The sequence below is a fragment of the Paralichthys olivaceus genome, chromosome 13, assembly GCF_024713975.1.
Source record: "Paralichthys olivaceus isolate ysfri-2021 chromosome 13, ASM2471397v2, whole genome shotgun sequence".
Classification (NCBI taxonomy): domain Eukaryota; kingdom Metazoa; phylum Chordata; class Actinopteri; order Pleuronectiformes; family Paralichthyidae; genus Paralichthys; species Paralichthys olivaceus.
Genome location: NC_091105.1, coordinates 23362747 through 23389721, shown reverse-complemented (window position 1 = coordinate 23389721; position 26975 = coordinate 23362747). Strand labels below are relative to the sequence as shown.

At 41.5% G+C, this 26975-nt stretch overlaps 1 protein-coding gene across 10 annotated transcripts in view; it reads right to left on the bottom strand.

Annotated features, from left to right (window-relative positions):
- Positions 1-26975, bottom strand: part of oxr1a (oxidation resistance 1a) — a 149707-nt gene that overhangs the window by 3976 nt on the left and 118756 nt on the right. For 4 of the 10 annotated variants that reach the window (XM_020091303.2, XM_069537351.1, XM_020091304.2 and 1 more), the window contains 10 exons: positions 26490-26603; positions 15453-15605; positions 14516-14700; positions 12027-12676; positions 9554-9719; positions 7291-7456; positions 4188-4268; positions 2771-2896; positions 1123-1275; positions 882-977 (listed from right to left, as the gene is read on the bottom strand). In XM_020091303.2, coding sequence (XP_019946862.2) covers positions 882-977; positions 1123-1275; positions 2771-2896; positions 4188-4268; positions 7291-7456; positions 9554-9719; positions 12027-12676; positions 14516-14700; positions 15453-15605; positions 26490-26603 — 1890 coding nt within the window. Of the gene's footprint in view, positions 1-881; positions 978-1122; positions 1276-2770; positions 2897-4187; positions 4269-5872; positions 7268-7290; positions 7457-9553; positions 9720-12026; positions 12677-14515; positions 14701-15452; positions 15606-26489; positions 26604-26975 lie in introns of those variants that run through there. The other 6 variants (XM_069537353.1, XM_069537355.1, XM_069537354.1 and 3 more) reach the window with 3 other exon arrangements.

Sequence of the window (26975 nt, the reverse complement as noted above, 5' to 3'; positions counted from 1 at the left end):
AAATACTCAGTCTAATTTTAGAGAGAACCACTTGGCTCTTTTCCAGCTAAATGTTTTGCTAGTCCATCTGTAATCTACTGGCTGTGTCTGTCTGCCTTTTGGTGCTCGGCAGATTATTAGTTTGCGGTGGCTGCTGCGGCTGGAGAGGAGGCTGATGAGTGTAGGCCTGATGAGAATTAAACTAAACAGAAGGTTGCAGGCTATGAAAGCTACATATTAAGTTCAAATCTCTGTAGAGCTGAGGGGGTTCATTTCTGAAAGTGTTTGTCACTAGACACCTTTCCCAGTAGAAGACATCATTTGATACATTGTTATTGTAAAAACATTGATTAGTGGAGCTTCAGATAACTATCTGAAACATAAGCCGCTTTCAGACATGAATTCAGGAGAATGTTTCGACAATCTGGTATCTACACTTTCTGTTTGCCTTTCACACATGAAGACTGCAGCAGGAAATTCTGCGGTCAGAAGCATTCACAACACAGATCTCTGGGGCGTTAAGGCAAGGTGTGGCGAAGCAGGCAGACGCAGGAGTTGGCCCTTATCACCAAATGCTCTCTTGACATATCCATAGTCTCCTGCTGTATTGGGCTCACTCAGACATTATGCAGAGGTTTTACTAGAGGGCTCTAAGGAGAAACTCAGGCGGGAGCCTATGACTCAGATATCTGCGTTCACACATTCAGGCCTTCCGGAGAATGTCCAGAGCCTCTGACTCAGCTTGTCAAGCACACGTCCGTGAAGCCCAACTTTATGCATACGTACACAGCAGATTAGCAAAATATAACAACCCATTCTAATGTCTTAATTCAAAATTGAACAGGGACAGTGGGACACTTTTCTTAAGAAGCTGACATGTTCAAATCGTGGAGGAAACTCACCTCAAACTCTGGATTAAAGGTGAAGAGGAAGGTCTCTCCTGTGCCATAAAAACCATCACTGACTTTAAAGGGCTCGGATGCCAACGCACCAAATACCTGGAGAAACAAGAGCAACTGTTCATTGTAGACTGTAAAAATAACTTACATTAGCAAGAGAGCTAGTACAAAATGAAACTTCTAAAAAGCTTCAGAAGTTGCATATTTCAGTCAACTAAGAGTTTCTGTTAAACCTCCTGCTTACCTGGCCGTCACTGTCTTTAATGACCATGAGCACTGGGGTGTCCTGGCCCTGCATGGCTCTGTACAGTGACTTAATGCTCATACCATGCTTTGATGTGCCAAAGGCCAGCGTCCATGGATACCCAATGGTCCTTGGTGGGAGATTCCTGGCAAGCTATGGAGGAAATAATAATTCAAAAGCAAGGGGAAAAAAAGAGAGAAGGGAAATGAAAAACCAAAAGGCCATAGCTACCAATGCTCAATTACATCTGCAGTGACCTTTTAACACCATCTGGCGTTTAAAGAAGAGTAACAGGGCTCCAAACACACAGAGCAGCCTCCAGAGAAAGAGAGGTCCAGCACTCCCTGAGAGAGCCTGCTGCTCCTGCTGCTGACAGACTGAAGGATTAACAGTGGCTCTGGTTCACAGGGAGATAAAGCTGACAAAGGCGCTGGAGGAGCAGTGCAGTGTATGCGTCATTTTAATGGATAGATAAAACAGACACTGACTAACACATGGAATTAAAGCGACAACTTTTTACACTATGCAGCTCAATTTTCTGCTATACGAAACAAAGGCCTTAAAACACACTCGCTCTCCAATAATTCACCAGTTCCTTTGTTCTTTTCTTGTTGGTTCAGCACATCCTCCAGTGGTAGAGCAGAAGCTGTCGTGTAATCGGCAGGCGGGAAACAAAGCCATGAGATGAGCCCCTACTGGGTTCACCTCTGCTCCGCTGTGAGCCGTGCCTGAGCTCTGAGCTCCGTCTTCAGGGTGATTAAAGGAAGCCACGTATTGGCAAACTATTGGTCAACATGTCAACTGAGACTCATTTGGATCTGTATTTGTATTTGTGTAGGTGTGTGTGTGTGTGCCTTAAATGCCTGCAAGGCATAAACCAAGCCTCAATCAACAACAAAGGGTAGTGAATTAAAAATGTTTCTTATGATGTTTCCTGTTTATCTCACAGGCAGAATTTTACAGTTTTTTTCCTTTGATAATTCATGAGACTCTATGCTGGTGTTGTTTTTAATTAAATTACTTACCATTCCATATCCACTTTAAATAATTCAGCAACAATTAATCAAAGGTTTATGCACATACACTCCACTGTAATCATGAATCATAAATTAAGCACAAGTTGTTTTCTGTAATTCAGCACAGAACAACCTTCCAACCATAGTTTATTAGTTTCCGCTCCTGATGAAAGGAGATATAAGGTCACCTACTTACTGGAAATTCTGTTTATGAAGAAGACTCTCTCTGGTGAATGGATTGCTAAATAATTTGCCAAGTAATTTCCTACAGCAGGTGGGCACTGTAGTATTTTACACAAGTTGATTAAATTGTGCATTTGTTGGGGACTACTTTCAGCAGAGGATTAATACATATGAGGTGGACCATGAGAATATTTGTGGCAGCAAAACTCTATATGTGGGATTGAGTCAAAATACAACCACCAGTATTCTGTGTAATAGAAGTGACTTATTTTATTTTTAATTATTACTGTACAACACTGGATCTGTATGACAATATGTGTCTTTACACACAATTCTTGTTGATTTTGTTTTTATTGCCTTTCTTATCCTTTAAGGTTTGGCTCCGTGTTATTTGTACGTGTTCAATGTGAAATGCTGCATCTAAACAGGTTGTGTACAACAGCCTGTACCTTCTCTATCTGGTTGGCCTCCAGGAGGTCACTGGGTTCTCTGAGGTTGGGTTTGAACGTATCCGGCTCCAAATCTGTCTTGATGGACGTGCCATGCTTGGAGTTCACCTCCTCCTTGGTGGTGATCTACAAGTACAAATACATGTTAGATTTGCATTATGAAGTACCAACAATATGTGGTGTCAATTAGGCTCCCATAAAGCACTGGTACTGGATGGGTTCAAGTATCGGTGAGCTGTCACCAATCTATGATTTAGTTTTGCAATCAGACTATTGATGCAACGTGTAAAAGAAGTCAGGCAGTAACTATTCAAAAGCTGGGATAGGTTGAGATTATTTCGAGTGGGACTAGAGTAGGTCAAAATGCAGTTGCGATGATGATCTCTAAAAAGCAAAGAGTAGCATGAAGAAACTTTAACCTTAGCCTAACCTCAGCAACCAAAACTATATGTTCAACATTTGAGTGTTTAGAATCTAGCAGTTTACCAACCAAAATTATAATTAAAGTGTTTTCTAGCAACACACTGGTTATCCAGGAATTAAATAATGACAGCTGAATATCTTCCTGCCACTCTCCCAACACCAGATGACTAGGACTGGTTTGGCAGAAGTGGGAGGGCAGGCAGAGACCTGTCTATGAGAGGAGACAGCAAAGTGAATAGGAAATCAAGCCAATGAATAATTTGCACTCCACAGTTTGACATTTCCTCTGACCAATGGACGGTTTGGGTTATTTATCTTTCTCGATAACGGAGACTGATTGTGGAGCGCTTCGCCACTGGTGGCTGGGATGCTCTCATGTTTCAGTCCTCATTCAAATGGGACCTATTTGCATTGTCTTTGGAAAACATCACCCTATCAGGGGAGTCTTACTTCCACCCTCTCACCAACATACCATCTCTTTGTCCTTCAATACCCTGACAATCTCTTTAGTGCTCACACAGGCCACAGTCTTTTTAAGAAGAAATGGCAATTTCCGACAAACTAATTTGTTTGTGACCTTAATTACACTAAATGCAATATTTGTATCTCATCAACGAAAACAAAAATAATAACTAGTTAATAACTAAGCTAATGTTTTGGGTCCTAAACACTAAAAACATCATGACGTGGGTCTTAGAAGGAAAGTCTGACACACGGAGATAAGGATGGTGTCATCATCCAATCAAGCCAACTTTTCTGTCATGAAATGATAAAAATGTATACAGTAAAATGCTAAATTGAATTTTGGGTAATCCTCAATTTAGCCTGCTTAAAAAGTTTTGAATAGGCTTGTGAGCTCAAACACTCATGAAACCTACTCAATCTTTTTAGCAATAGGAAAATGTGTTTTTGATGTCAGTGTTCTGCTAAAGGAGACCATGTTGGTGCAGATAGCACAGCAGGGAGAGGGGGCAGACAGGACTGGTCAGGGCACCTGGAGACGTTTGCAGAGCGACCGCAGATCTTCGCTGTTTAGAGCATCAATCCGACGGTGGTACTCCGTCAGTGACACTACCTGGTTGTACAAAGACAGGAACAGGTGGAACATAAAAGTCTGCCGGCTCTATTGCTTTGTATGGGGAGGAACCCATGAGTTCTGAAAGGAAATATGTGGGCTAAGTAGTGTGATTTCCAGGACCACTCCTCCTCACAAGAGTTAGATGTTAAAGTTTTGCATAAACAAATCGCAAAACCACTCCATGCCTTTTAGGAGTTTACTTTGGGTAACAAAAGAGGGGGTAGTATTTTAGAGCACTCAATTGTTTTGCATGTTTGTGTAAAATGTTTTATATTACTGCCATTACATAATATAGTTACACTGAAAAGGTATATCAAACTGCTCTAACTAATTACTAGATATTAGATGAACGCCTATTTAGTGAGCATCTCTCAACAAACCAGACCAAAGGATGGAAACAACACTGCAGAGAAAATCTTCAGAATCAATAGCTTTTACCCCAAATGCAAAATAACAAGAACAGAAAGAAATACTTTGCAGCCAGAAGGTTGTGTAATCCACAATTTACTTTCAATGACCGAAACAAACCCCCAAAACAACAACAGCAGCAGAGGTCCCTGTTAAATTATAAAGCACTCTGTTTGTCAGGAACAACAATCGACTTAACTAAAACACAGACAGACCAACACAATGACCCACTATGCATGGCTACAGTCCAACAAACCTCCACCCCACGCTGGTGCATACTCCACCCAGAGCTGCTGAAAACACGTTGGCGTGTAATATTCTCAGCACAGGAAAGATATTTAAAGCCTCGACAGGCAGATAAAGGAAAACCACACACACACACACACCGGTGAACAGTCGCAGGACCTCTCAATAAGTAGTGGGTCCTAAAAACAGAGGTCTTTACTTTACTACTGCTCTGTCATAAGCTACTTATAATATAGAAAGAACAGCTGAGACACTCTTACTCACCGTGTGGCTAGTAGTGTAAATAACTTTTTTGGTAACAAGCTGCCTCTTTACAGCCCTCAATAATGCAGCAGAGAGGCTAAACTACAGCCCTCATTAAAAATGCATCTGTGCTTCAGCTGAAGGCACTTTAGTACATTTGTCCCTTAAAAAACGAACGGGTAAGCTAGCACAACATGCTAGCCTGCTGCAGAAACACAGTTTTCAATGTGATTCAGTGTTATCAGAGGAGATCATGCAAGAGGTCAACATTATAAGATCAAGAGCAGCAAGTTTACCACAGTGACACACAGCCCACCAGGCTGGTCGCTATAACACGCCATAAGCTAAACGTGCGAATGTAGTTAACGTTAAAGAAACTTGTGCGCGACTATGGGAGCTGCGTGTTTTAAAACAGCCCCTCAGCCATGGGAACTTTCAGCGTCCAGAGCCTGTGCTGTTACACGGTGCCGAGAGCCGGGCAAGAGCCAGGCAAGAGCCGGGGTGCCACTGTCCTGACTGACAGACAATAAACGGACTGTGTCCCACACCAACAGTCACTGGGCTACACCGGACCGGCTAAAGGCTAGCAGGCTAGTTAGCTCTGCTAGCGAGGTAGCAATGCCTGCTAACAACAACAACAGCAACAAGAGAGCGTACAGGAACATACATGACTGAAAACATGAAGTGAGCGTGGAGCAACATACACATGTGTACTTTGGGGTCAGCCGTGTCTCTTGGTCTTTCACCCTCCTAGAAAACATTTCTGAGCGAGGCTCAAGCTGGAGAGTCACATCACAGGTCCTGTCAAGTTCTCCCTGTGAAGCCCGGCGCCCGGAGAAGGTATGGAGCCCGGCAGCCCGCGAGACTAAAATAGAAACCTGCTTTTCTGGTGGGGGCTCCACAGCCTCTGGTTTGTGTGACACCGCTCAAAGCCAATAACAACACGGGACAGGAGGAGCACCGGCTTCCTATTGGTCAAAACCACGATGATCCCGTCCCACAACCGACAGGATTTAAAGGGACAGTGACACATCTAAATCCACAAAGTGGAATTTCTTCAGATTTTGACTGACAGTTCAAACTGTTCAAATATATAAATAATAATAATAAATGTGTTTTTTTAAATGTACTCATAAAGCATATTTGCTATTTTAACAAGTTGTGTTTACCAATCAAACATCTATTTGTTTCAAAAAGGTGTGGGTTAAAATTCACGTGTTGTCATCAGGAAAAACAAAAACAGCAGCTTCCCATTTACAAATGTAATAGCCCACTTTGTTTCCTACATCATTCATTTGCATTACATTCTAAATCCATGCCACTTATTTGACCAAAATCCACCCACTATGTACGTGGTGCAGCAGGGTGCTCTAATAGTGCTATTATATCTAGATGGACCAGCTCTTTCCATGCTTCCTAATCTTACTTCCACATTCTTTCATTCTTCAATGGTGCAAAACAAGAAGAAAGATTGAACCCAGGTCAGTTCCAGATAATACTGGAATTCAGTACCAGTTAAAACAGTAAAGTCGCTAATTGACTGCATCGTCTGCATATGTGGAGCTCGTGTTGGTGATAGCTTTTGGCCATTCAGCAAAATAAAGTTGCCAAATGCTGACCGATACCACTGAGAGTCACAAATGTGATGACACTACAATACACTGACTAAGAAGAGTAAACAATTACACAAACATGCAAAACACTTTGGTTGGAAGTTCAGAGAAGCACATTTCCAAGCAAAGTAAGTGTTCACACAACTTACATGTGATAGAAAAGTTCAAAGAAAAAACTTTGACAATCAAATCAAGAAATATGTAGTTGTACACACAAGTGCAAAAAAACAGACACAGAATACACAACTTGACGATTGCACTGTTCTGATGGAATAAAAACGATCAGCACCATACACATACTTTGCACTGCATAATGAAAGCAAATCAACACAATTATTTAACAAATAACAATTAACTTAAGACAACACCACAGAAGATTCTGGTTTCACAGGTAATGGATTAATCCATAGTGGAGAACTATACTTAATCCATGTCTGTGAGCCTGGAGACAACACAACATATGCATTTAGAACGAGGTGAGTGAGCAGTTTCAGCTTTGCCGACCTTACCTCCCATTCCTTGACGTTGAGGTCAGTGATGGGCTCGTCCATGGTTATTTCTGACACCTCATTCTTCTTGACAACCATAAATCCAGGCTCTTGTCCCATTCCCCTGACCCCCTCACCATACATGTCTGGACTCCACTGCATGAAGAATACATACAGGTGGTCTGACCTGCAGGTAAAGACAAAGAGAATAGGCTTTCTTTACAAATGCATCATGCATATCATCTAAAAGAACATGTATGATGCACATGTCACCATTTTGGTTTTCCATGATGATTTTAATTATGAACAACCGTCATTATTGCAGAGGGGAAACTTTTCAACAATAATGTACTCCTGTGTAGGAGGTCCCCCTCCTGTCAACCTCAATTGATTTAAAAATGTAATTTCAACATGCTTTGTTTTTACTGAGATCAGCCTGCAACAGACACTGGAACATTATATTTGTTGTGATTATGAGTTATCAAGCATGTAAACAGTTGAAGTTATTATATGACAGACAGTACAGACTAACTCACAAAGAGGACAGCCTGTGTCACACATTGCTACAGCTGGTGGACATGAGAGAGATGTGGCAGACTCAGTAGGTTGTATTCAGGGTCATGGTTGTACATGGATCATTCAATAGCCTCCCTTTCTTCCCACACCACTGCCAGGACACTTAAAGACACATCATGCGGGTCGCCTCCCATCTAGGTCAAGCAGCATCGGAAGAAAAGGACTGTGTGTGTTGTCTGTCAGAATAGCTTATGATCATTCCTCCCACACCTTTTTGCCTTCTTGCAATGCCAAGAAAGTTGTGTCTTTTAATACTACATTGGAAATCTGTCATATCCCTAGGCTATCATCCCCAAGAGCAGCAAATATCACAACGTCACATACTTGTTTTCCAGGTGGGAAATGCTGTTACTAAGCTACCTGTGAATGAAAACAACAACGCTTCACTAAGCAAGACTTCTGAAATTCAAGTGAGCGATGAAGTGAGGGGGATTTCACTGCCTTTACTGCATTCAGGCATTATGCACATTGCATTACCAAGAAGCATTTATGGCACAATGACTAAATGGAAAAGACATGCCTGTTTGTCAGATTCAAATGTGATTAGCAGCCTGAGAGAGCACTGTGCGTGTTGCTGCTGGTTAACTCTCCACACATGTACTGAATAAAGGAGATGTGCAACTCAGGTCACATAATCGACCAGATTCACCCCATGAGACTATTTCTATTTCTGGCCCTTTGTTTTAAAAAGCACAATAGAGACCAATGACTCTGCTACGTCCAATCAATTTCAGATCTGCTTCAGTGACTTTTTAAAATTACGCTAGTAGTGCCACATTAATCAGAATTTAATTCCCCACTTAAGCATGTTGCTCAACTAGTGTGGAAACACATTTTCTTGTAATGTGGCTCCTTTCCAGCGAGAAGAGCTCTAATATAATAAGTATAACAACCGCTGACTCGGCAACTGTACGTCCACATGGCATCTGGTTGAAACACAAACAAAGGTCGCTTTCAGTTGGTAAGAAATGTTACAAAATTCAGTGAGGTCAGAAAAAGTTCATGAAACACATTCTGTGGGGGCAATGTTTAGAACAACATAAGCTAAAGGGCAACTGCACAGAGAACTAGCTGTGGCAGAGAATTAGTGTGGCATGGGCCACAAAAGGGCCCCAGCACAGGAATTGTGAGAATGTGCATGTGTTTGTGTGGTCCAGGTATTACTCATGTTTGTGGGTACCTTAATCTGTTTATTGGTATGGAAACCTGTGGATGTAAGTCAACGTAATGTCCTCTTCAATCATGGAGACAGACTGTGTGTGTTTGTTTCTCTACAGAATAACTCAATAATAAATAATTTTGCTGTCTGGCAGAGGCCGCAGCGGGAGTCGGACCTGACAATGGATGCATATTTGATTGGTTTTAAATTTCTAAAAAAGTGCTGGGGTGAGAGTTACTCACCAGGCTATTTTGGTTCAGTAGAAATGTACCAAAGTTCATTTTTTATTTCTTCCAGCTTGAGTACAGTGGAAACCGCATAAAATGATTGTTTATATGGATCAGAAACCTTCATTTATACAAATGTTTTAAATAATTATAATGATCAGTGTTCATTTTGGGTCTTTTTATACATATTTGGACTATAAAAAAGTTATCATTGCTTTAGGAAGTTTTTCTTATTTTGAAGTCATTTAGGATGTCCCAGAAAGGACCTCTAATCAAATCCATTGTGTGCTGGGTTAGTGACAGCTGGAGCAGCAGTACTGACCTCTCCTGTGGCACAGCAAACCAGTACTCGTGCTTTTTGCCCTGCTGGGCATACTGCTGCATGGAGGCGCTGGCGTTGGAGACAAACGTTTTCTTCATAGGCTTCCCCACTCGCAGACACAGGAACTTGTGAGAACGGTGCTTCCGACTCTCCGCGGACCCTGTACCTGGCAACAGAAACAGTCACATGGTGAAAGAATATTTCAGTCGTTAAATAAAAGAACACATCACTTGATGACCTGGGTCTTCTCTTCACAATAATACTTTATTTATGTGACCTAGTTTTCTGTCCTCTTCAGCTAGCATGAGTCATTTTGTGGCAGAAACACCACAGTTAACAAATAAATGGAGTAGCACACCATAATTGGTAGTGGCACCATGCATGTCTTCTGCCTACGATACATTATCAATTGCATCCTATGATATCACAGCCTCTGGAGGCTGAATGAGATCACTGTGTCAGTAGCATTACACTGTCAGCTCCTGCTCATGGCAGGACAGGCTCAATCACATACATCTGCTCAGAGAACAAAGCTCAGAGGGACAAATTAAATTTCCTATAAGCATCAGTTCTGTTTTAATGCAGCTTGCTTTTTCTGAAGTTGCTGCTGTTACTTGTGTGGGCTGTGCTAATATTTGTAAATAAAGGGCAGCCCTGCTGAGATGCCTGTGAGTTGGAGCTGCTTTTGCAGTCTAGCTCACTGTGTGACGATAATTGCTGGGGAGACAACGGCGAGTCCATCTCCCACTGTCTTCATTTGTCATTTCTCGGGTAGAGAGACACCTCGTTGGAAACTTGAGTGGGTTATATTGACAGACGAGTGACTCAGTGAGAGTGACAGCCGGTCAGATAACAAGGCAATGAATGTGCCAACCAGATATTATCAAAGGATGTTTTAGTCCATTACTAATTGCATGTATTTCATAATTTATTTCATTATTGTTAGAGTTAGTACATCGCAGGCAACGTCTGCTTTCTGTTCATTTCAGTTCACTAAACATTATCTTGTTTAGGATGAGTAATCCATCACTGCTGAGAGTTATGTTATCAGTGTGGTAATTCAGTTAGGATCAGAGACTGTTTTAAAACGTCATGCTGCAGGACACTTTTTTATAACAGGATGCTGTTGTGCAGCTGGCTCTCAAGACAATAATGTTAAGTAAAAGACGCAGTGATGGATGAGCTGCCACTTCAAGATGATGTTTATACCAAAAGCTGATTTTCATACCACAAAGAAATGAATGAAAATCAACGGTTGCCTGGGAAGCAATCAGAAAACATATTCTATCCTCACCAGTTACCAATTTAATGACTGGATAACATTAAGTTCTGCATATGTACAGCCTTTCCTCTATAGTGAAGAGGATATTCTTTTTTATGATGGCTTTTTATAGAATATCTGGTAAATATAAGAACCTGAAAGACATTTAAAAATAATGAAAATGTATTTTAGTGTTAAAAAACAGTGATAATGAACATATTATACTATCATACTTCAGTTACTTGACAGCAAACGAGAAGGATGAATTGCAGATTATAAATAAAAGCCTTAAACCACCATTTTTTAAATATAGATTTTAAGAGGTATTTTGAACCATGAAAAGTTAAAGAAAATATATTGATTAAGCTACTACATGCTCGGAGAAAGTGTGGGAGGTAAGTAAAAAAAAATCCTTTATCAGGGTTTATAGCATTTCAATGTTTACTTTTTCAATTAATTGTACTATGTTTTTTAAATTTTGCACATAAATGTGACATTATATGCTATTTGAAAAGTCTATATATATAAGTGTGTGTGTGTGTGTGTGTGCGTATGATACCAAAAGATTGTTTTTCTTTGATGTCTGATATCCAATGTGGGATAGAAAAAACGTTTGGCATGACCGGTTGACAGGTTAAAACATCTACCAATCCTTTTTACTTAAACATATCATTCAATACATGAGAAAGTTTATTCTAGGCTAATTTAGTGTTTGTATAAAATCCACATGAAATCAAAGGATGTGAAATAAATCACAGGTCTCTGAATGTTCTTTCAGAAGATGTTTTGATGTTGGGCTTAATTGTCACTGTGTCTCCCCTTTGGGCTCAAGGCGTGTTTGTGGCATTTTGGTGTTTGATAGGCTTTAGCTTATCGCCTAGAGGAGAGGCCCAGACCACCAAAGCCACAGATCAAACAACTACATGAAACCCCGCAAAGCCAAGGTAGCTCCAGCAAGCTGATAACAACAGAGAGACTGCCATTTCCCTTCGTCTTTATATTCCAATTACTAGCAGCAAGGCAGAGTGGAAACCGAAAGGTTATCACAAAACTACATGACAGCAGTGATCCTGAAGCAGCTTTCAAATACTTTTCTGAAGAACATGGATGCAGCTAAAAGAGATCGCGAGGCCAGCTTCATCAGCTGAAATGTCCTATATGTGCAAATGTAAGAAATATTTTTTCTAACTTTTAGTGAGAAGGTGCATTTACCCTCTGCAGAGTTCTGTGTCCCGTCCCTCTGCGTCTCCTCTACATTCTCCTCCTTGCCTTTTTGCATAGTGTCCGTTTTGGAGACATCTGTCCCCTCCTTGGCATCCCCTTGTGGACTGGCTGAGATTGTGGCGGTGTCTGTGGCAGAGCTTTGGGACCCTGGGCGAGAGGAGCTGCTGCTGGGACCCTGGGCCTGGCTAGTGGTGCTGCTGGTGGTAGTGGGTGTGCTTGGTGGCTTCTCTACACTGTGCTGCTTAGACCCCATCGGGGACTGGCTAATATTTTCTGTGGCAGTGTCTGGTGGATTGTCCTCTGCTTTTACCGCAGGGTGCTCCTCCGGCTGGCTGACCGAGCTGTGAGCACTGCCAGCGGCCTGGTAACCAGCGCCTGTGGCTTCCTCCTGGGTGACGGTCTGCACAGACTCCGTAGAAGCGCCAGAGGACTTTTCCAGGCGGAGGTCCTCATTAGACGCCTGCTCTTCCTCCCTGATGGGGGACAGCTCAGACTCGGTGAAGACGTCTTCAGAGATGGAGCCCTCTGTACTGCGTGGGGCCGTGCTGCCGCTATCATTGGCCCCTGGCTCCCTCAGGCGATGTTCTGGATCCTTCTGCTGGGAGGGATGTCTCTCAACTGGCAGAGGCTCCAGGTCACTGGAAAGATGAATGAAAGGACATGCAGCTCTATCAATCACAACTTTGATTTACACTAAATATTTTTTTGCACTTCAAAGAAAGACAACAATACTACTGAGCTGTTGACAAATTAATTTTCTACATTCATATGCAGCAGTAGATATGAATGTAAAACACCCTTCCAAACTTCATTGCCCTAGAAAAACCTGATGAGTATTTCTTCTTCTGGGCTTTTCTTTTAGGCATGCATCTCTACCACAGCCTTGCAAACTGCTGGTTTGTGAAAACACATGTGAGATGTGTCGCAAACTGCTGTAAAAAACCCAACTGAGACACTTAATTTTAAAATGGGCTCTATATAGCATATCCTATGACTTCATTTGAAAATTCTCTATTCTGAATAATGAAAAGTTGGAATTTTCAAATGTAAAATGCTGTTTACATGATTGGTATCAAATTCTGAATATTATCATATTTGAAATAACAGTTGTTCTATAGTGCCAGCTTGTAAAAACAGTTGTACATCTTATGTGGCTTCAGTGGAGTCTAAGAAAATCACCTGGCCTGCTCAGCTTGAGTCTTTAACATAAAGTCACACATGGGCCACAGAGTTTGACAGACGTGTTTATAACACACAAAGTGGTTAATGAAAGATAGTAGTTCCATTATTGGAAATGAAAGATCCAGTGTTTTGGAGCTGTGTTTTGGAGCCAGTGTGTCATCGGCTTAAAAAAAGAAAAAAAGCCAGTATCTATAGCTCTCACAGGACCAAAATAAACGACTAATCATTTCAATCAGACCGAAAGAAATGATAGGTATGACCATAAGTCTTCAACCAGACAAACAAACTTCTGAAGCAGAGCAATTGCCAGAAGTTAGCGAGCGAGTCCGCAAAGTCAATGAGGAGATGGGATGTATCTGTTGCATTTTTCAAAGTGTAGCCTACTCTTGCTTACTATTCTAGAATGACCAACCCTAGCTTTAACAAATTAAGAAATTCTTGTTTTTGAAAAAGTGTAACGAAGCCGCATACAAATAGAGGAAACACTCGTAAACAACCACAATGCTGCACAGAATCAAATCCTGCAGGCACTTGTTGTTCGACTGTGTTTAGACAGAGAGAGACAGGGAGAGAGAGAAGAGAGAGGAGACATAGGAGACAAAGACAATGGATCATAGCTGAGGAAACATCTGGGCCTGGCACAAATAACAGTGATTTGCCAGCACAATAACAGCTGCATGGGCAACACTCCAACCAGCTATATACAGCTCTGCCCAGACCCTGCTACCAGCACAAGACACAAAAATCAATGACTTCACTGGTTTTCTAATGATACATCATATTTGTACTTGCATAAATTTGGCTTCAATAACATTAAAACAATCACAGTAAAAACAAACAAACAACTCAGACAAATATGTGGGAGGAAATGAATCCTCTGAAGTGGCTGCTTCCTACTGCGAAAAGAAGTCAGTGCTCAGAATGTAGAAGGGTGAACGCATACTTCATTAACCCCAGTGTAATTGCCGTTTATTTTTTATTTTGGTATGAAGACCGGAAAAGAATGAAATTTCGGTTGGTTGCTGATGGAATCTGATTATGGATGCATCAGAGAATTACATAGATTACAACAAGGTTGCTGCATTTCAGTGAGGTCAAGACCGGGAAAGAGACACATGCAATTGTCTATGTCTAACGATAAGAGTAAGAATTTATGTAGGATTAAATTGGGGACAGAGGTCAGTGTTAGCTTTGATGGCTGCGTATAATGTACTTAAAATAATTACACGTGTATATTCCATACAGAAGTCTTAATCTAACACCACAGTGCTGGCACTATCTATGCTTTCTCTTACTCAGGGACAGCTTCTCTTATCTTCGGGTCTGTGATTTCTTTGTAGATGGCAGCAGACTGCACTTCCTCCAGAGGACACATGATGCCATACTCCTCACACCCGTGAGCCTGAACCAAGGGGTCCATCCGGTGAGGGTCGAACATGATGTTGTTGGGTGTCACCAGCAACACCCCGCTCACCGCACCCTGACAACAACACAGAACACGAGAGAAATGGTTTGGAGACACAAAGAACCATCAGTATTTTCAGAAATAAATGAAATGAAAACAAATTATCTTATCTACCACAAACAATAATCAAAAGCACCTCTGTCACATAAACAGCTGGGGGCCAAATCCATTTGAGAGCACAAATGTCCTAAATCAAGTAGAAGTTATTGACTGGCAGAACTGACCACTTCAGTCCTTTCATTTGGTACCTGGGAGTGAATCAACAGCAGCTCAATACCATGGCTCATGGTTTGTGTGTGTGCACGTCTTTCTATGGTTGTGTGGACATATTTTGGTTTGAAACCGTCTTTGTGAGGACTGACTGATATGTTCTATGTGTGCTGTTGGAGGATTGACAGCTAAATTTAGGGTAAAATTAGGTTTGGATAAGAGTTAAAGATAAGGTTGTGATGTTAGCGTAAGGAGCTAGAGAATACATGATGTCATTCTGTGTTTCAACAGTGCGTGCTGGCAGCTGGCTGCCTTCCTGCCTGATCGGAATCAAATCTCAACAACAACTAAAGCAGACAAAAAGTCTGTCCTCAAACTTCCTGCATTTTTCAAAGGTTGACTCAAATGTCGTGATAATACATGAGGGTCACAAACTGGAGCTAGTTTGACTGTAGGTCTACTATCAGGGTTTTCCATTTTGATTGCATCAGTAAGTTGTGTTGAGCTGGTCAGTCCATAACAAGAAAAAGAGGGTACATCAGGCCACCGTAGCTTACCTTCCCATCAGTGATGTACTTGCAGTTGATCTTGAGGAACTTCTCTGTGAGGGCCTCTTCCTCCTCGGAGGTGGACGACACCACCCTGGACTGACGCAGGGCAGAGAACACTGGCGGGTGAACGCCTTCTGGTTTAGAGGGGCCATCAGAGTCCTGGACGTGGAGAGGGAGTGGATGTAGAAATTGTTGTATTTAGGAGAGAAAAAGAACATTTATGTGAGCATACATTTATATTGGACTACTGTAGTAGTAATATATATATTTAATGACAGAAATGTCTGTCTGACTGTGGCTCAAAAAACTAGGAATGTATTGTTAAGGGCCCAAAGAGGTGCAGAGTCTAATCTGGTTCAACATGATACGTACAATATTAATAAACAGGCGACCAGCGCTCCATAGCAGCAGCGACTGGGATTCAACAACAGATGTTCGATTGATTCTCCAGTTTGGGCTTCTGTGAACTGGGTTGAATTTGAATAAACAAGTGAACAGCTCTTTGTGCAGCAGCGTTGGTGCAGCTTCAGGGTTCTGTGAACCGAGTCAAGCAGCCAGTCTTTACTTTTACAGTCTCAGAAAGAAGGCTGCAACCAGCATTACCACGGGCCAAGCAAACAGCCCATTCCAAACAGGTATGTTAAGAACAGCCACCGTATTAGTGACATGTAACAAGGGATTTTATGGTGAGGAGTTAAAGGAAGTAATGTGAAGAAACCTTAAAGACAAAAACTAAAATGTAAAAACTGCATTCCACTTTGTTCTGGTTCCTGCAAATAAACACAGCTACGTGATGTCTAGGTCTCTGAACAACATTCAACCAAACAGACTAAATAATAAGCAATGTTGAACAGGAATAGCTTGGTTCACTTGGTGAAGAAGGGTGCAACTAATTTGTGTCTCATTTCATCAAACTTAATGTGTGCAAGTCTCTAAATGTATTATCTATAAATAAACAGTTATTTTCTGCACAGCGGGACAATCAGGTTAAAAGGAACCCGATTATGAGCCAAATGAATACGCCTCCTGTGTGTCTGAGCTCCACCGTGGTAATTAGGTGAAAAAACATTTGTGTAAAGCTTTAATTCTTTTTTTTTTTTTTGCATAACCTTATACCTAGTTAGTTTGATTTTATTTTAGACTAATCAAGTCCTTGAGTCAACAGAGGATTAACAATTGAAAAGTTTCAAATGGAAGGGCACAGTTTTAAAGAAACCAGATACATTTGTAAAATGTGTAAAAATGTGATCTCAAATTAAGAGGCCTGGTTTTTGTCAATAATCAAGAGTACATTATTAATAGTTACATTATTTAATGCAATGTAATGAGTTTAATTAATATATGTATATTAACATATTGTTCAGAAAAACATCCACGAACAAACGAAATGGGCCCCTGAACGCAGACGTTGCTGTTTTGCATCGTTGTATAGTTGAGCCATTCAATAACACACACACAATCTTAATAAGCCAACTACCTATGACCCTCTGAGCAGATCAAATCAAACCTATAATTGTAATGACAAATGGCAGAAATGTTAAACAATGCTATTAAGAAGCATTTATAGATATTTACATTTAGATATTATGCTCACTAAAAATGATACAATTTTCAACCTGTTTTTCTGACACATGCTGCACAGCCAAGAGGGAATTTATATTGACCCATGCACTATAAAGCAATTTTGTAACTGCTTCCTTGTCATCACTGTGGTAACTACTGTGGTAACTGCTATTTGCCACAGATGGTGTGTGTGCTGGGCTGGAAACATCAGGTGTGGTGGGTTTGGTGTTATTTTCCAGCTGCCTGTTGCCATGCGATGTCTGAGTCACAGAGAGGGAGAGAGGGGGGACATTTAGCTGGACAGCTTTGACTGTGGATTGACTGCACAACGCAGGATGGACTGTCTGTGACACTGACTGACTGCTGGAGATGTGTAATTTCGCCATGCTTCATTGTGTGATGAAATTAAAGGCATTCTATTCTATACCTGGTGGGAAAAAGTGAGGGATAGGAGAAAGATGGATGAGAAAAACAATAAGGGAGCAGCAGCAGAAGCAACTAAAAAAAGACAAGCTGTGGTCGGGAAATAAAAAGACAGAGATAGAGCTGAGGGCAATGAAAGAGTGTGACTGGTGTAAGGACATAGAACAAAAGGGAAAAGGAGGACAGAGAGGAGAGTGTGGGAGTTATCATTGAGGGGATTTTGAGTGGGAGGGGAGGGCATTAAGAGCCGATAGAGAAGTGAAGAGCAGTGAAGAGCTACAGTACAGTAGTGGTGACAAGCTCGGGGAAGAGCGCCTGAGCCCATAACAACTGTCTGCTGTCCTCCTGACACCCACCCCTACACCTCCCCCTCTCGCCGTCTCAGAGTCGACAAACAGCCTGCAGCTACTGACCCACACCGACACAAGCAGCCCAGACACTGGCAGCCCGGGAACGCTGAGGGGGCCAGCCAATCTGTTACAGCCAAAACAAGCCTCTCGGTGAGAGGAGAGGAGAAAGGGATCTAAAAATGTTAAACTGAGATAAGGAGGTGAGGGACTGGAGCAGAAAATTAAGTTTCAAGAGTGACAAAAAAAGCATATTTTCTGATCTGTGAGAGCATCTGCTGCTGATAAATTTAAGATCAGAGGCCCAGCTGTTGAGGACTGTGTGTAGGAGTTTAACCAGGTTGTCATCCACTTAAACTGAACAAACTTCACCCACACAACAGCACTTCAACTCGCTACTTCCCAGCAAGCCACTTCCCAGTGACTCATTCAAGATGGCCTTCCTGCTCCAAGGTTAAATATGAGAAGAGGCGCAGTGTATTCCACCCACAAGATTAGTTAAAACCAAGTACAGTGTACCACTAATAGTTTTAGGGATATAGTTATCAAACGTATGGATCAAAAAGCTGGGGACAGAATCGTTCCTATACAAATGCTGTTTATGTTGGCCTCATGGTCTACAGTTTTTACCTGCTCTGCCAGTAATTTATTGTTCCTCTCTGTGGTACTATCATTCACACTGTGCACAGCCAACCGAGTAGTTTACAAATTCTGTTGTTTTTACCCAGTCCGATGACACTATTAGTGTGTGTGTGTGTGTGTGTGTGTGTGTGTGTGTGTGTGTGTGTGTGTGTGTGTGTGTTTGTGTTTGTGTTAGTGCAAGAAAGAGAGGAAGAAAGCCAGCAGGACGGGCCGATGAGTTTGAGCACAGCTATGACGAAATATTTTACTCATTGAAGAAAAGCATGGATCATTATGTGATGATCAGTGTTGATATTTTGGCGTCATTCCAAACAAATCAATGTTTAAACGATCAGAGATTCCAGCTGAATCTGTGTGTGTGAGAGAGAGAAGTAAATGGTCTGTATCTATATAGAGCTTTTCTAGTCCTGATGACCACTCAAAGTGCTTTACAGTGCAGTTTGCCGTTCTCCCATTCACACACACATTCATACAGTGCATCTATTAGCAGCACTAAACAACAAACAAATCTGGATTCAGCATCTTGCCCAAGGACACATCGGCATGCACATGGGGAAGACTGGTTGGAGGACGACCGCTCTACCCCTCAGCCACAGCCACCTGTGGGTGAGTCAGTGTGTGTATGTTTGAGTGCGCAATGTTAACTTTCATTTCGGCCCAGGACAAATGTTATCACTTCAAGCAATCTCCGAAATAAAATAACGAAATAAAAATGCACCATCATCATCTCAATCAGAGCAGGCCATTTCGATAAGCTAACAAAGCGGCTACTTAAGGCCCCTCAGCCACCAGTGGACCCCTAAAGTTTTACATCATTTGCTGACTTAAAGTTGCTAATGTAATGCTTGGTACTAACGCAGGGTCCCACACACAGGCCAATTTGGGGATTGGACAGTAAAAATAATAATAATTAATGTTATCATTACCAGATGAAGAACATCTAGTGACAAAATTCTTTATTTCTTCTTATTTTGTTAGTTTAAAGAACTGTTTAAAACATACTGACTTTATGTTATACTTAATTATAATTATTAAGACAGAGATTTTGAAAGACAGACTTAGGGTTATGGTCTATCCATTGTGAGACAGTTCCCCCAAACTTATTGTAATTAAGGTCTCCTGCTGAATGTGGGCAGCCCTTCTGGCTTCACTCTTTTTGCACATGCCCTGCATTCTGATTTAATGTGTGGGGACGTGTTTCTCCACTTGCAGAACTGGTCCTCTGTTTGTTTTTAAAAGAATGAATATTATAGGATACTTTGACGGTAGGAGCGTGAAAACTAAAATCTTCAGTCATATTGATTGAAATCTGAATGAAATGAACAAATGCGAAACAAAACAATGCATGTACTGAAGCTAATAACACAACTGGGAGCAGGAACACACATGCGGCCACGTGTGCATCACACACCTGGGCTAAGATAAACAGTTTCCAGATGTCATAACACGTCCACCCTCACAGAAGTGCACAGAAAACACTGTCTTACATGCCCTGTCATTAAGTATGGCACATTTGAGAAAGGGGTGTTATGTGTAATAACACCAATCACACGTCCCACACAGTTCACATGAGACAGGACTGTGAGGACTGTGAAGACACACTTGCTGTCCTTCAGCGCAGAGCTGTTGCTCATGAGGCCTAAGAAGATGATAGGTAATGATTTCTTCTGGTATTTTACCAAATGTTGACATGCTCAAAGCTATTTATTTCTTCTGTGAGGAATGATAACTGGCTGAAATAAGAGCATATAATGTACAATGAAAAGAGGAAACCATGGTGAGATAGTTGTTCGGTTGAACTGGATGCCAATCGTGGCATACTGTGTAAAGATTATATTTTAAAATGTCACTTGGTTATGCTTACTCACATATTCTACCATTACTGGCAATAACTCCTCCATTTCAATTGTCATTGCTGCGCCTTCATCTCAAAATCAGACACATTCTTATGTATAAATACTTGTAAACATTGACACACCTTTTAATTATGCCAAAAACTGTTAACTCTAATCAATGTTGTAGATATTGTAATTTTGTTGACGTGTTCAGCTACACAAAGCATCTTCTCTGTGTGCCTAGCATTCAGGGTGTGCATGAGCGCCAATCAACAAAATTGACATTGACTGAACATTTACTTCATAATGATGATGAAGTTGAAGCAGTCGTCTGTGAATATTGCTTTCCAGGGCTGCTGTTTTCTTTGCAGTACTAAAACTCTCTAATATCTGACTAGTGTTTGTCCTGCTCTGGCCTCCACAGCATTCAATATTTTCTCAGCTGGTGCTGGAGTGTGGTACTGTGAGGGACGATCCTAAACTCGTCTGTGTCTTTATGACACCCCCATATTAATCTTCAACTTCACCCAACTTTTTAAACTGCAAAACCACACAGGTAAGGCAGGGTGAGGCAAGGTTAGGTAAGGTAACAGACAGCTGTCGTAGGGATGAACAGGAGCTGAGACAACCTGGCTGAAAAGTGCTATGATGAAGACAGACTTTATTTGACCCCATCTGAGGTGAGCAGCGCTGTCCCTAAGTGACCAGATCCCATACAGTCTTGGAAACGGGATCTTTTCAGAGTGTGTGTCTGTGTGTCAGTGTGTGTGTGTCAGTGTGTGTGTGAGGGAATCATCAAAGGGAGGGAAAGAGCATAGTGCAGGGTGGTGGGATAACTATTGCACTGACATCCAAAGATGAAAGAACTGCTGTGCTGGACTCAGAGTGTGAGTAAGTGCTGAGGAGGGGGGGGCAGAGCAGATGAGGAGGGGAGTATATGGAAGAGTATTGAGATGGTCTGTACAGGCAGAGAAGTGCTGAGCTGAGAAAAGTAGAGGGAGGGGAGCTGAGGGAAATACGGCCTGATGTGGCCATCCTGAGGCTCATCCCTGAGGGTTTGGGGAGGTGCAGCAAGGACAGCATCAGAGTAATCTACAGCAGTAAAGCTGACACTGGCGCCGGGGACAGGGGATGTGTGTAACGGTGTTAGATGGCAGCTGTGGTGGGGGTTCACAAATCAATATCCTTTTTGTTTCCAACCAGTATTTCTTTCGTCACACACATTTAAAAGCAGAGAAGAAAAAAACGTACAACGTCTACTGGCTCCTGCAAAATATGGCTCTGCGTGACGAAGGCCAAATATATTGTAAATAGGAGGTAATAAACTGTTCCCCATACATTCTGGTACATTTCCTTCAAGATATATTGTATACTTGTTGTATTTGCTTCTATGTTCATGATAAAGATTTCAGGAAGGAAAGCCACCCAGGTTTGACCTTGACAGTGACACATGGTGCCATCAAAAATCAATCCACAGCTCCACCTTGTGGGCATGGTCACGTTCTGCAAGAGGGAGCAAACAATGGTTGTGATTCATCAAACCACTGAGGCCACGAGTCCTCAAGCACAATATGTACTGTTGTTTGTATCACCCAAAATTACATCCCAGAACTAGAGCCGATGCACCGATGAGCCGCCCATGAGATTCTCACCAAAATCGAATAAGGTTCAGGGCAGCAAGGAGATGAAACCTGTTCATCTGAGTGACATCATCATGATTGTGACTATGTGGCACCACATATACAGGTAATAGCAAATGGATCTACTTCCTCCACTGCTTATTTTAGATCACACCCCAGAGGAAGAGAGGAAGTAAGGAAGGATGGAGAGAGAGGTGCCAAAAGAGGATGAGACATAGAAGGTCACAGTAGTAGCTGTGCCACCATGGTGAGTAAGTGTGTGTGTGTGTGTGTGTGTGTGTGTGTGTGTGTGTGTGTGTGTCAGTATGAGCACGAGAAAGGTCTGCAAAGGACAAAGAGGACACGTCTGCCCACACAGATGACCAGAGAGCAACTAGGCCAGTGAACCAGCGGCTGCCAAATAATCCAACGACAGCAAGAACGCCAGCCGGAGAGTCAGCTAGCTATTCATGCATTCACACACGCGTGCACATGTACATGCACAGTCAGACAGCCAGCCAATGATCCATGCCTGCAAGATGTGTTACTTTTTGCTGCCAATACCAGCAGGCCAGCAGGCATGAGAGAGTGCATGAAAACACTTCGGAGCTGCCTTATCTGGCCTTTAGCTCCATCACAGAAACACTGAATAACATAAATGGATGGAGGAGAAAAAAACCTTTTACTTTGCTTACTGAGGGATTGGTAGTGTTGTGTAACAAGTGCATTAATGTATTCATGTTTTGATAGGAGATTCTCATACACTTTTTTTTGTTATTTGACACTTATTGCAAATTAACAACCGTCCTCACTGCTTTCTGAAACAGAACATTTAAGGCCAATGATCTATGCACATTTATCAATGTTTTATGTTTCACGTCTTAAACTATTCCAAAAGTAAACTCCACAGTGACGCCCTGGAGGTGTCTGCACAATGTGAACAACGTAGTTCAACTTTATTTCAACAACTCATTCTTTCTCTTGCAAATGCTTGCCATACCGTTTTTTATGAACTCAGGGGTTTTGCCAAAACAAACTGAATATATTGTTCATATTTATGTTTTCATCAATGTATAATAAAAGTATTGTTGTGTTTGTATTGTCTTGGAATGAGTCCTTTATATTTACATCAACGATTAATCAATAATTATTATATAATTATCATAATTTTAAAGATATTTTTGGACCTTATCCTGGACTATTCTGTGGCCCTGTCCTGTGAACGGTAAATAAAATTGCTTCAATACACAGCTTTATTTCCTGTTTTCCTGTAAAATGTTTAACTGCTGGTAGAGAATTTACTTGAGGTGGATGGCGTCAACACCTCAGCCAAAGATGAAAATTTCCAGCACGTCAGAGACACCTGAGGACTATATTCTAATGAGAACTGACTGTTAAAAGATAACACTATTAAAACAGCTCAGAACATTTTACTACAACACCTTCACTTGAGCATTGGCTGAATGAATTATCAGGTACCCTGCAGCTTGAAAGAATCTCTTTAGCGGTGAAGAACACAGAAGGATTTTAGAGGAACACCCTCTCTGTTTATTATGCATTTTCCTTGGTTCATCCCGTTCTGTGTCCTTTTTGTACTGGCTTTCTTCAATGGAAGACCCAAGCTTACAACTACGTGAATGCTAACAGAGCTTCACAAAAAATACATTCAACTAATACTGTACATATGATTTAATGCTTTGAGGCAAATAAAAAATAGTAACTCCCTCTAAGATTTGATGGCTTTGATTATTAGTCTGGCTATTCTAACACCTAACAGGCTTTTTTTGGTGCTCCGAGAGATTGGACTCTTTTTATATCTAAAACTGAAAGAGAAGCAGCTGAGAGTAGTTCCTCTTTAGAACACTCGTCTTCATCAGGGTTATAGTAGCTATTTACTGCATGCATTGCTATTACTTTGCACCTCCCACAGCCATTTATCTGGATAATATCCTCATAGAGACGAGTGTGCCGAGCTCCAAAATAGGCCTGTAATTAAAAGGTGCCGGGGATTCTGCAGAAAATAAATAAATTAAAAGGTAACAGAGTGAGTTATTAAGGTCTTTCCTGTGGTTGAAAAATAAAACAGCACCTGGATGATGTCTCCTTATATATAAATATCATATAATATCATATAACACACACAAAAAGAAGAGAGGAGTGAACACACACACACACACACACACACACACACACACACACACACACACACACACACACACACACACACACACACACACACACACACACACACACACACACACAGAGTTGACACATTGGGTGAGGTAATGCTCCCTCCCTTCTGCCTTCCAAGCACACTTCCTCTGCCTGGAATAATTGCTGCCTGGCTGTTTGTTTAGGATAGCGAGCAGACTCCCTTCATTAGTTGCTCTAAATATCAGACACGGCATCACTTTTAAAGGCTTAATTTCTCTGCAGTCGCAGCCCCTCTCTGATCCTCCCCTGTCGAAAGCTGCTGAATATGCTCCTGTTCTCGCAGGCATGACCTAAATAGATAAGTGGTAAGTGAACGGGGCTCTTTCTTTCGGCAACCGTGGAGAAATTAACGGACTGAGATTAGAGTCGACGAAAAGGGGAGCACGCTTCTGGTGGGAAGGGTTGTCGAAACTCAAATGGAGCAGCAGCAGCAGCAGCCGAGAGACTGATGGCGAGGGAGAGACAGCAGTATCCATTTTCTCACAAAGGCGGCAAAACAAGACGTCCGTTTCCATGGCGACCAGCAAACAGTCATATTTCTTAAGGGACCACTGTGGTGCTTAATGATCGGCTCATTCAGGTGCTAGAGTAACACCGCACCTGAGGGAGATGGCTCATACTTGTGTCTCAGAGCTGTGAGAACAGGATGTGTGCGGACCAGACTGGAAGTCAAGTCACACACAAACAACATGCAGCCTCCAGCTTGTCTCCGATTCTCAGGCTACACTAGAGAATCTGGGAGGGACATGTGGGGAAAATGCCATGTCATGTCAGTGCAGGAATAAACCCACAACAACAAGATGGCACAGCAATTAAAATCATATTGCATAGATTTAACGCTAGTAATTACCCTAAATATGTGTATTATCATACACATATGCATATTCACTGAATAAGTTTCCACTGGAGGTGGTCAAAATATATTACCTCATTAGCACGTGTCATCATAAACAAACTACAGTAATTTATCCAACCAAAAGTGATGTCAGCAGCTAATAGCTATTTTTCTATTTAACACCTGCAGTTTCTCCTTATATCGTATATCGATATCATTAATATCACATTAGATGTATTATGTTTTCGAGACAGTGGACCCGGGGAACAGTGAAAACAGAAGCAGGTTTTTGGCAAATGATGCTAATGTACTTGCTAAAGAAAGTGGCCTTATTGTCTTATTTTATGCTCCTTTAACTACAATGTTTAAAGGAGAAAATCTGCCGATCTAAGGTCCAATTAAAGGATTTAATTTGCCACAGTGATATTTCAAGCTCAGGCGTGCAGTCGATGCAAAAATAACTATGCACATAAAATGATAATAATACCACAATTATAAAAAGAAAATCTAATAATGGCTTACGTCCTAGATATAATTTGATGTAATTTTTATTATTAATTTTGCTGCTATTTGATATCATCCTTAAAAATAAAGCTATGGAATAGTTATTGTGTTTGATAAAAATCTATTTGTTTCCTACATTTCTTGTATATTTACTATCCACTAATCAAGGACCACAATGTAAATAAGCTTACCTGTTATTTTGGTTTGGACTAAACTGAATAATAATGATAATAATGTCCTTCTCATAATGTCGCTGAAACTAAACCTAGATTTCATAGCCTCTGTGTAAAAAGCAACACACAAGTGTGGCCTGACTATATTTGTAAACAACATAACACGCACCAACATTGCTTTTAGTTCTGTCCTTGGAAAATATAATGCAGGTTTTATTAGAACCTCTTTCTACTTCTGTGTCCTTGACAGCATGACACCTATCACTGTATGTTCACAACGAACAGAGCTTTAACATGTGACAGTGGTGGCTGAAGGATAAATCAGAACTATTGTGCATTGTGTATACATGTATACAGTGGTGACAGAGTTGAGAGGGAGGGAGAGAGGGAGGGGGAGGGAGAGAGGGAGAGAGGGAGGGAGAGAGAGAGAGAGAGAGAGAGAGAGTGTGTGTGTGTGTCAGAGAGAGAGAGGATGTGCTGCATGTGAGCACTCTGTGATCAGAGAACAATTTCTCATAGGGGCTTAATTAATGACCAGCAAGTGGCAGATGCAGTGTAAATTGGTCTCAGATGGATAAATCGATATCAGTCACCTGATTTCTGACAAGTCACTTCCATAAAATATAGCATTTGAATAAGTCACTGAAACGCAGCCTTTGGAATGGAAGCAAATTTGTGATTGATGACAGTTGCACTGCCTGGCCTTACACAGACAATGTCCTTCCTCACCTAAATGATAATATACTGCAGAAGGTTGCTGAGGCTACAGCATAAAAAACTAAAAATGTCATACATACGTATCCACATAACAGAACAACAATTAGGTGACTTTACTTAAACATGATCTGTGTCTGTGAGATTGTGCATCGGAGGCTGTTGTCAACATACCGTCACCTTCTCTAAATCAGCTTCTGAGGAGGTAGGAGACAGGGGACTGATGGGACTGAGGGAAGGGGAGCTTCCGACACTGGAGACGTACTCAGGATCAGGAACGTACAGAACCTGCAAACACAACCCATGTCTGTATTTACACAGGCACTGGCTTTGTGCAAACACACACTGCATGCACACACGCACAAGGACAGACAAGGAGAATCTCTCCTCACACACACACACGCAAACACACACACACACTCAACATGGCATCATGTAAATAGCGTCATGCTATTGACAAGGATAAACAGGAGGAAAGTCACAGTCATGATGGCAAGTTAATGTGTAAGATAAACAGCGATGAGATGAACATGGTGTCTAATGGTTTTCATTGAGTTAGAACACAGTAAATCTAGTCACAGCAACATTACATTTCAATGCTGACACTACATTTATTTACATTAAGGGCTGCAACTATTTTCTTTTAGATTTATCTGTTGA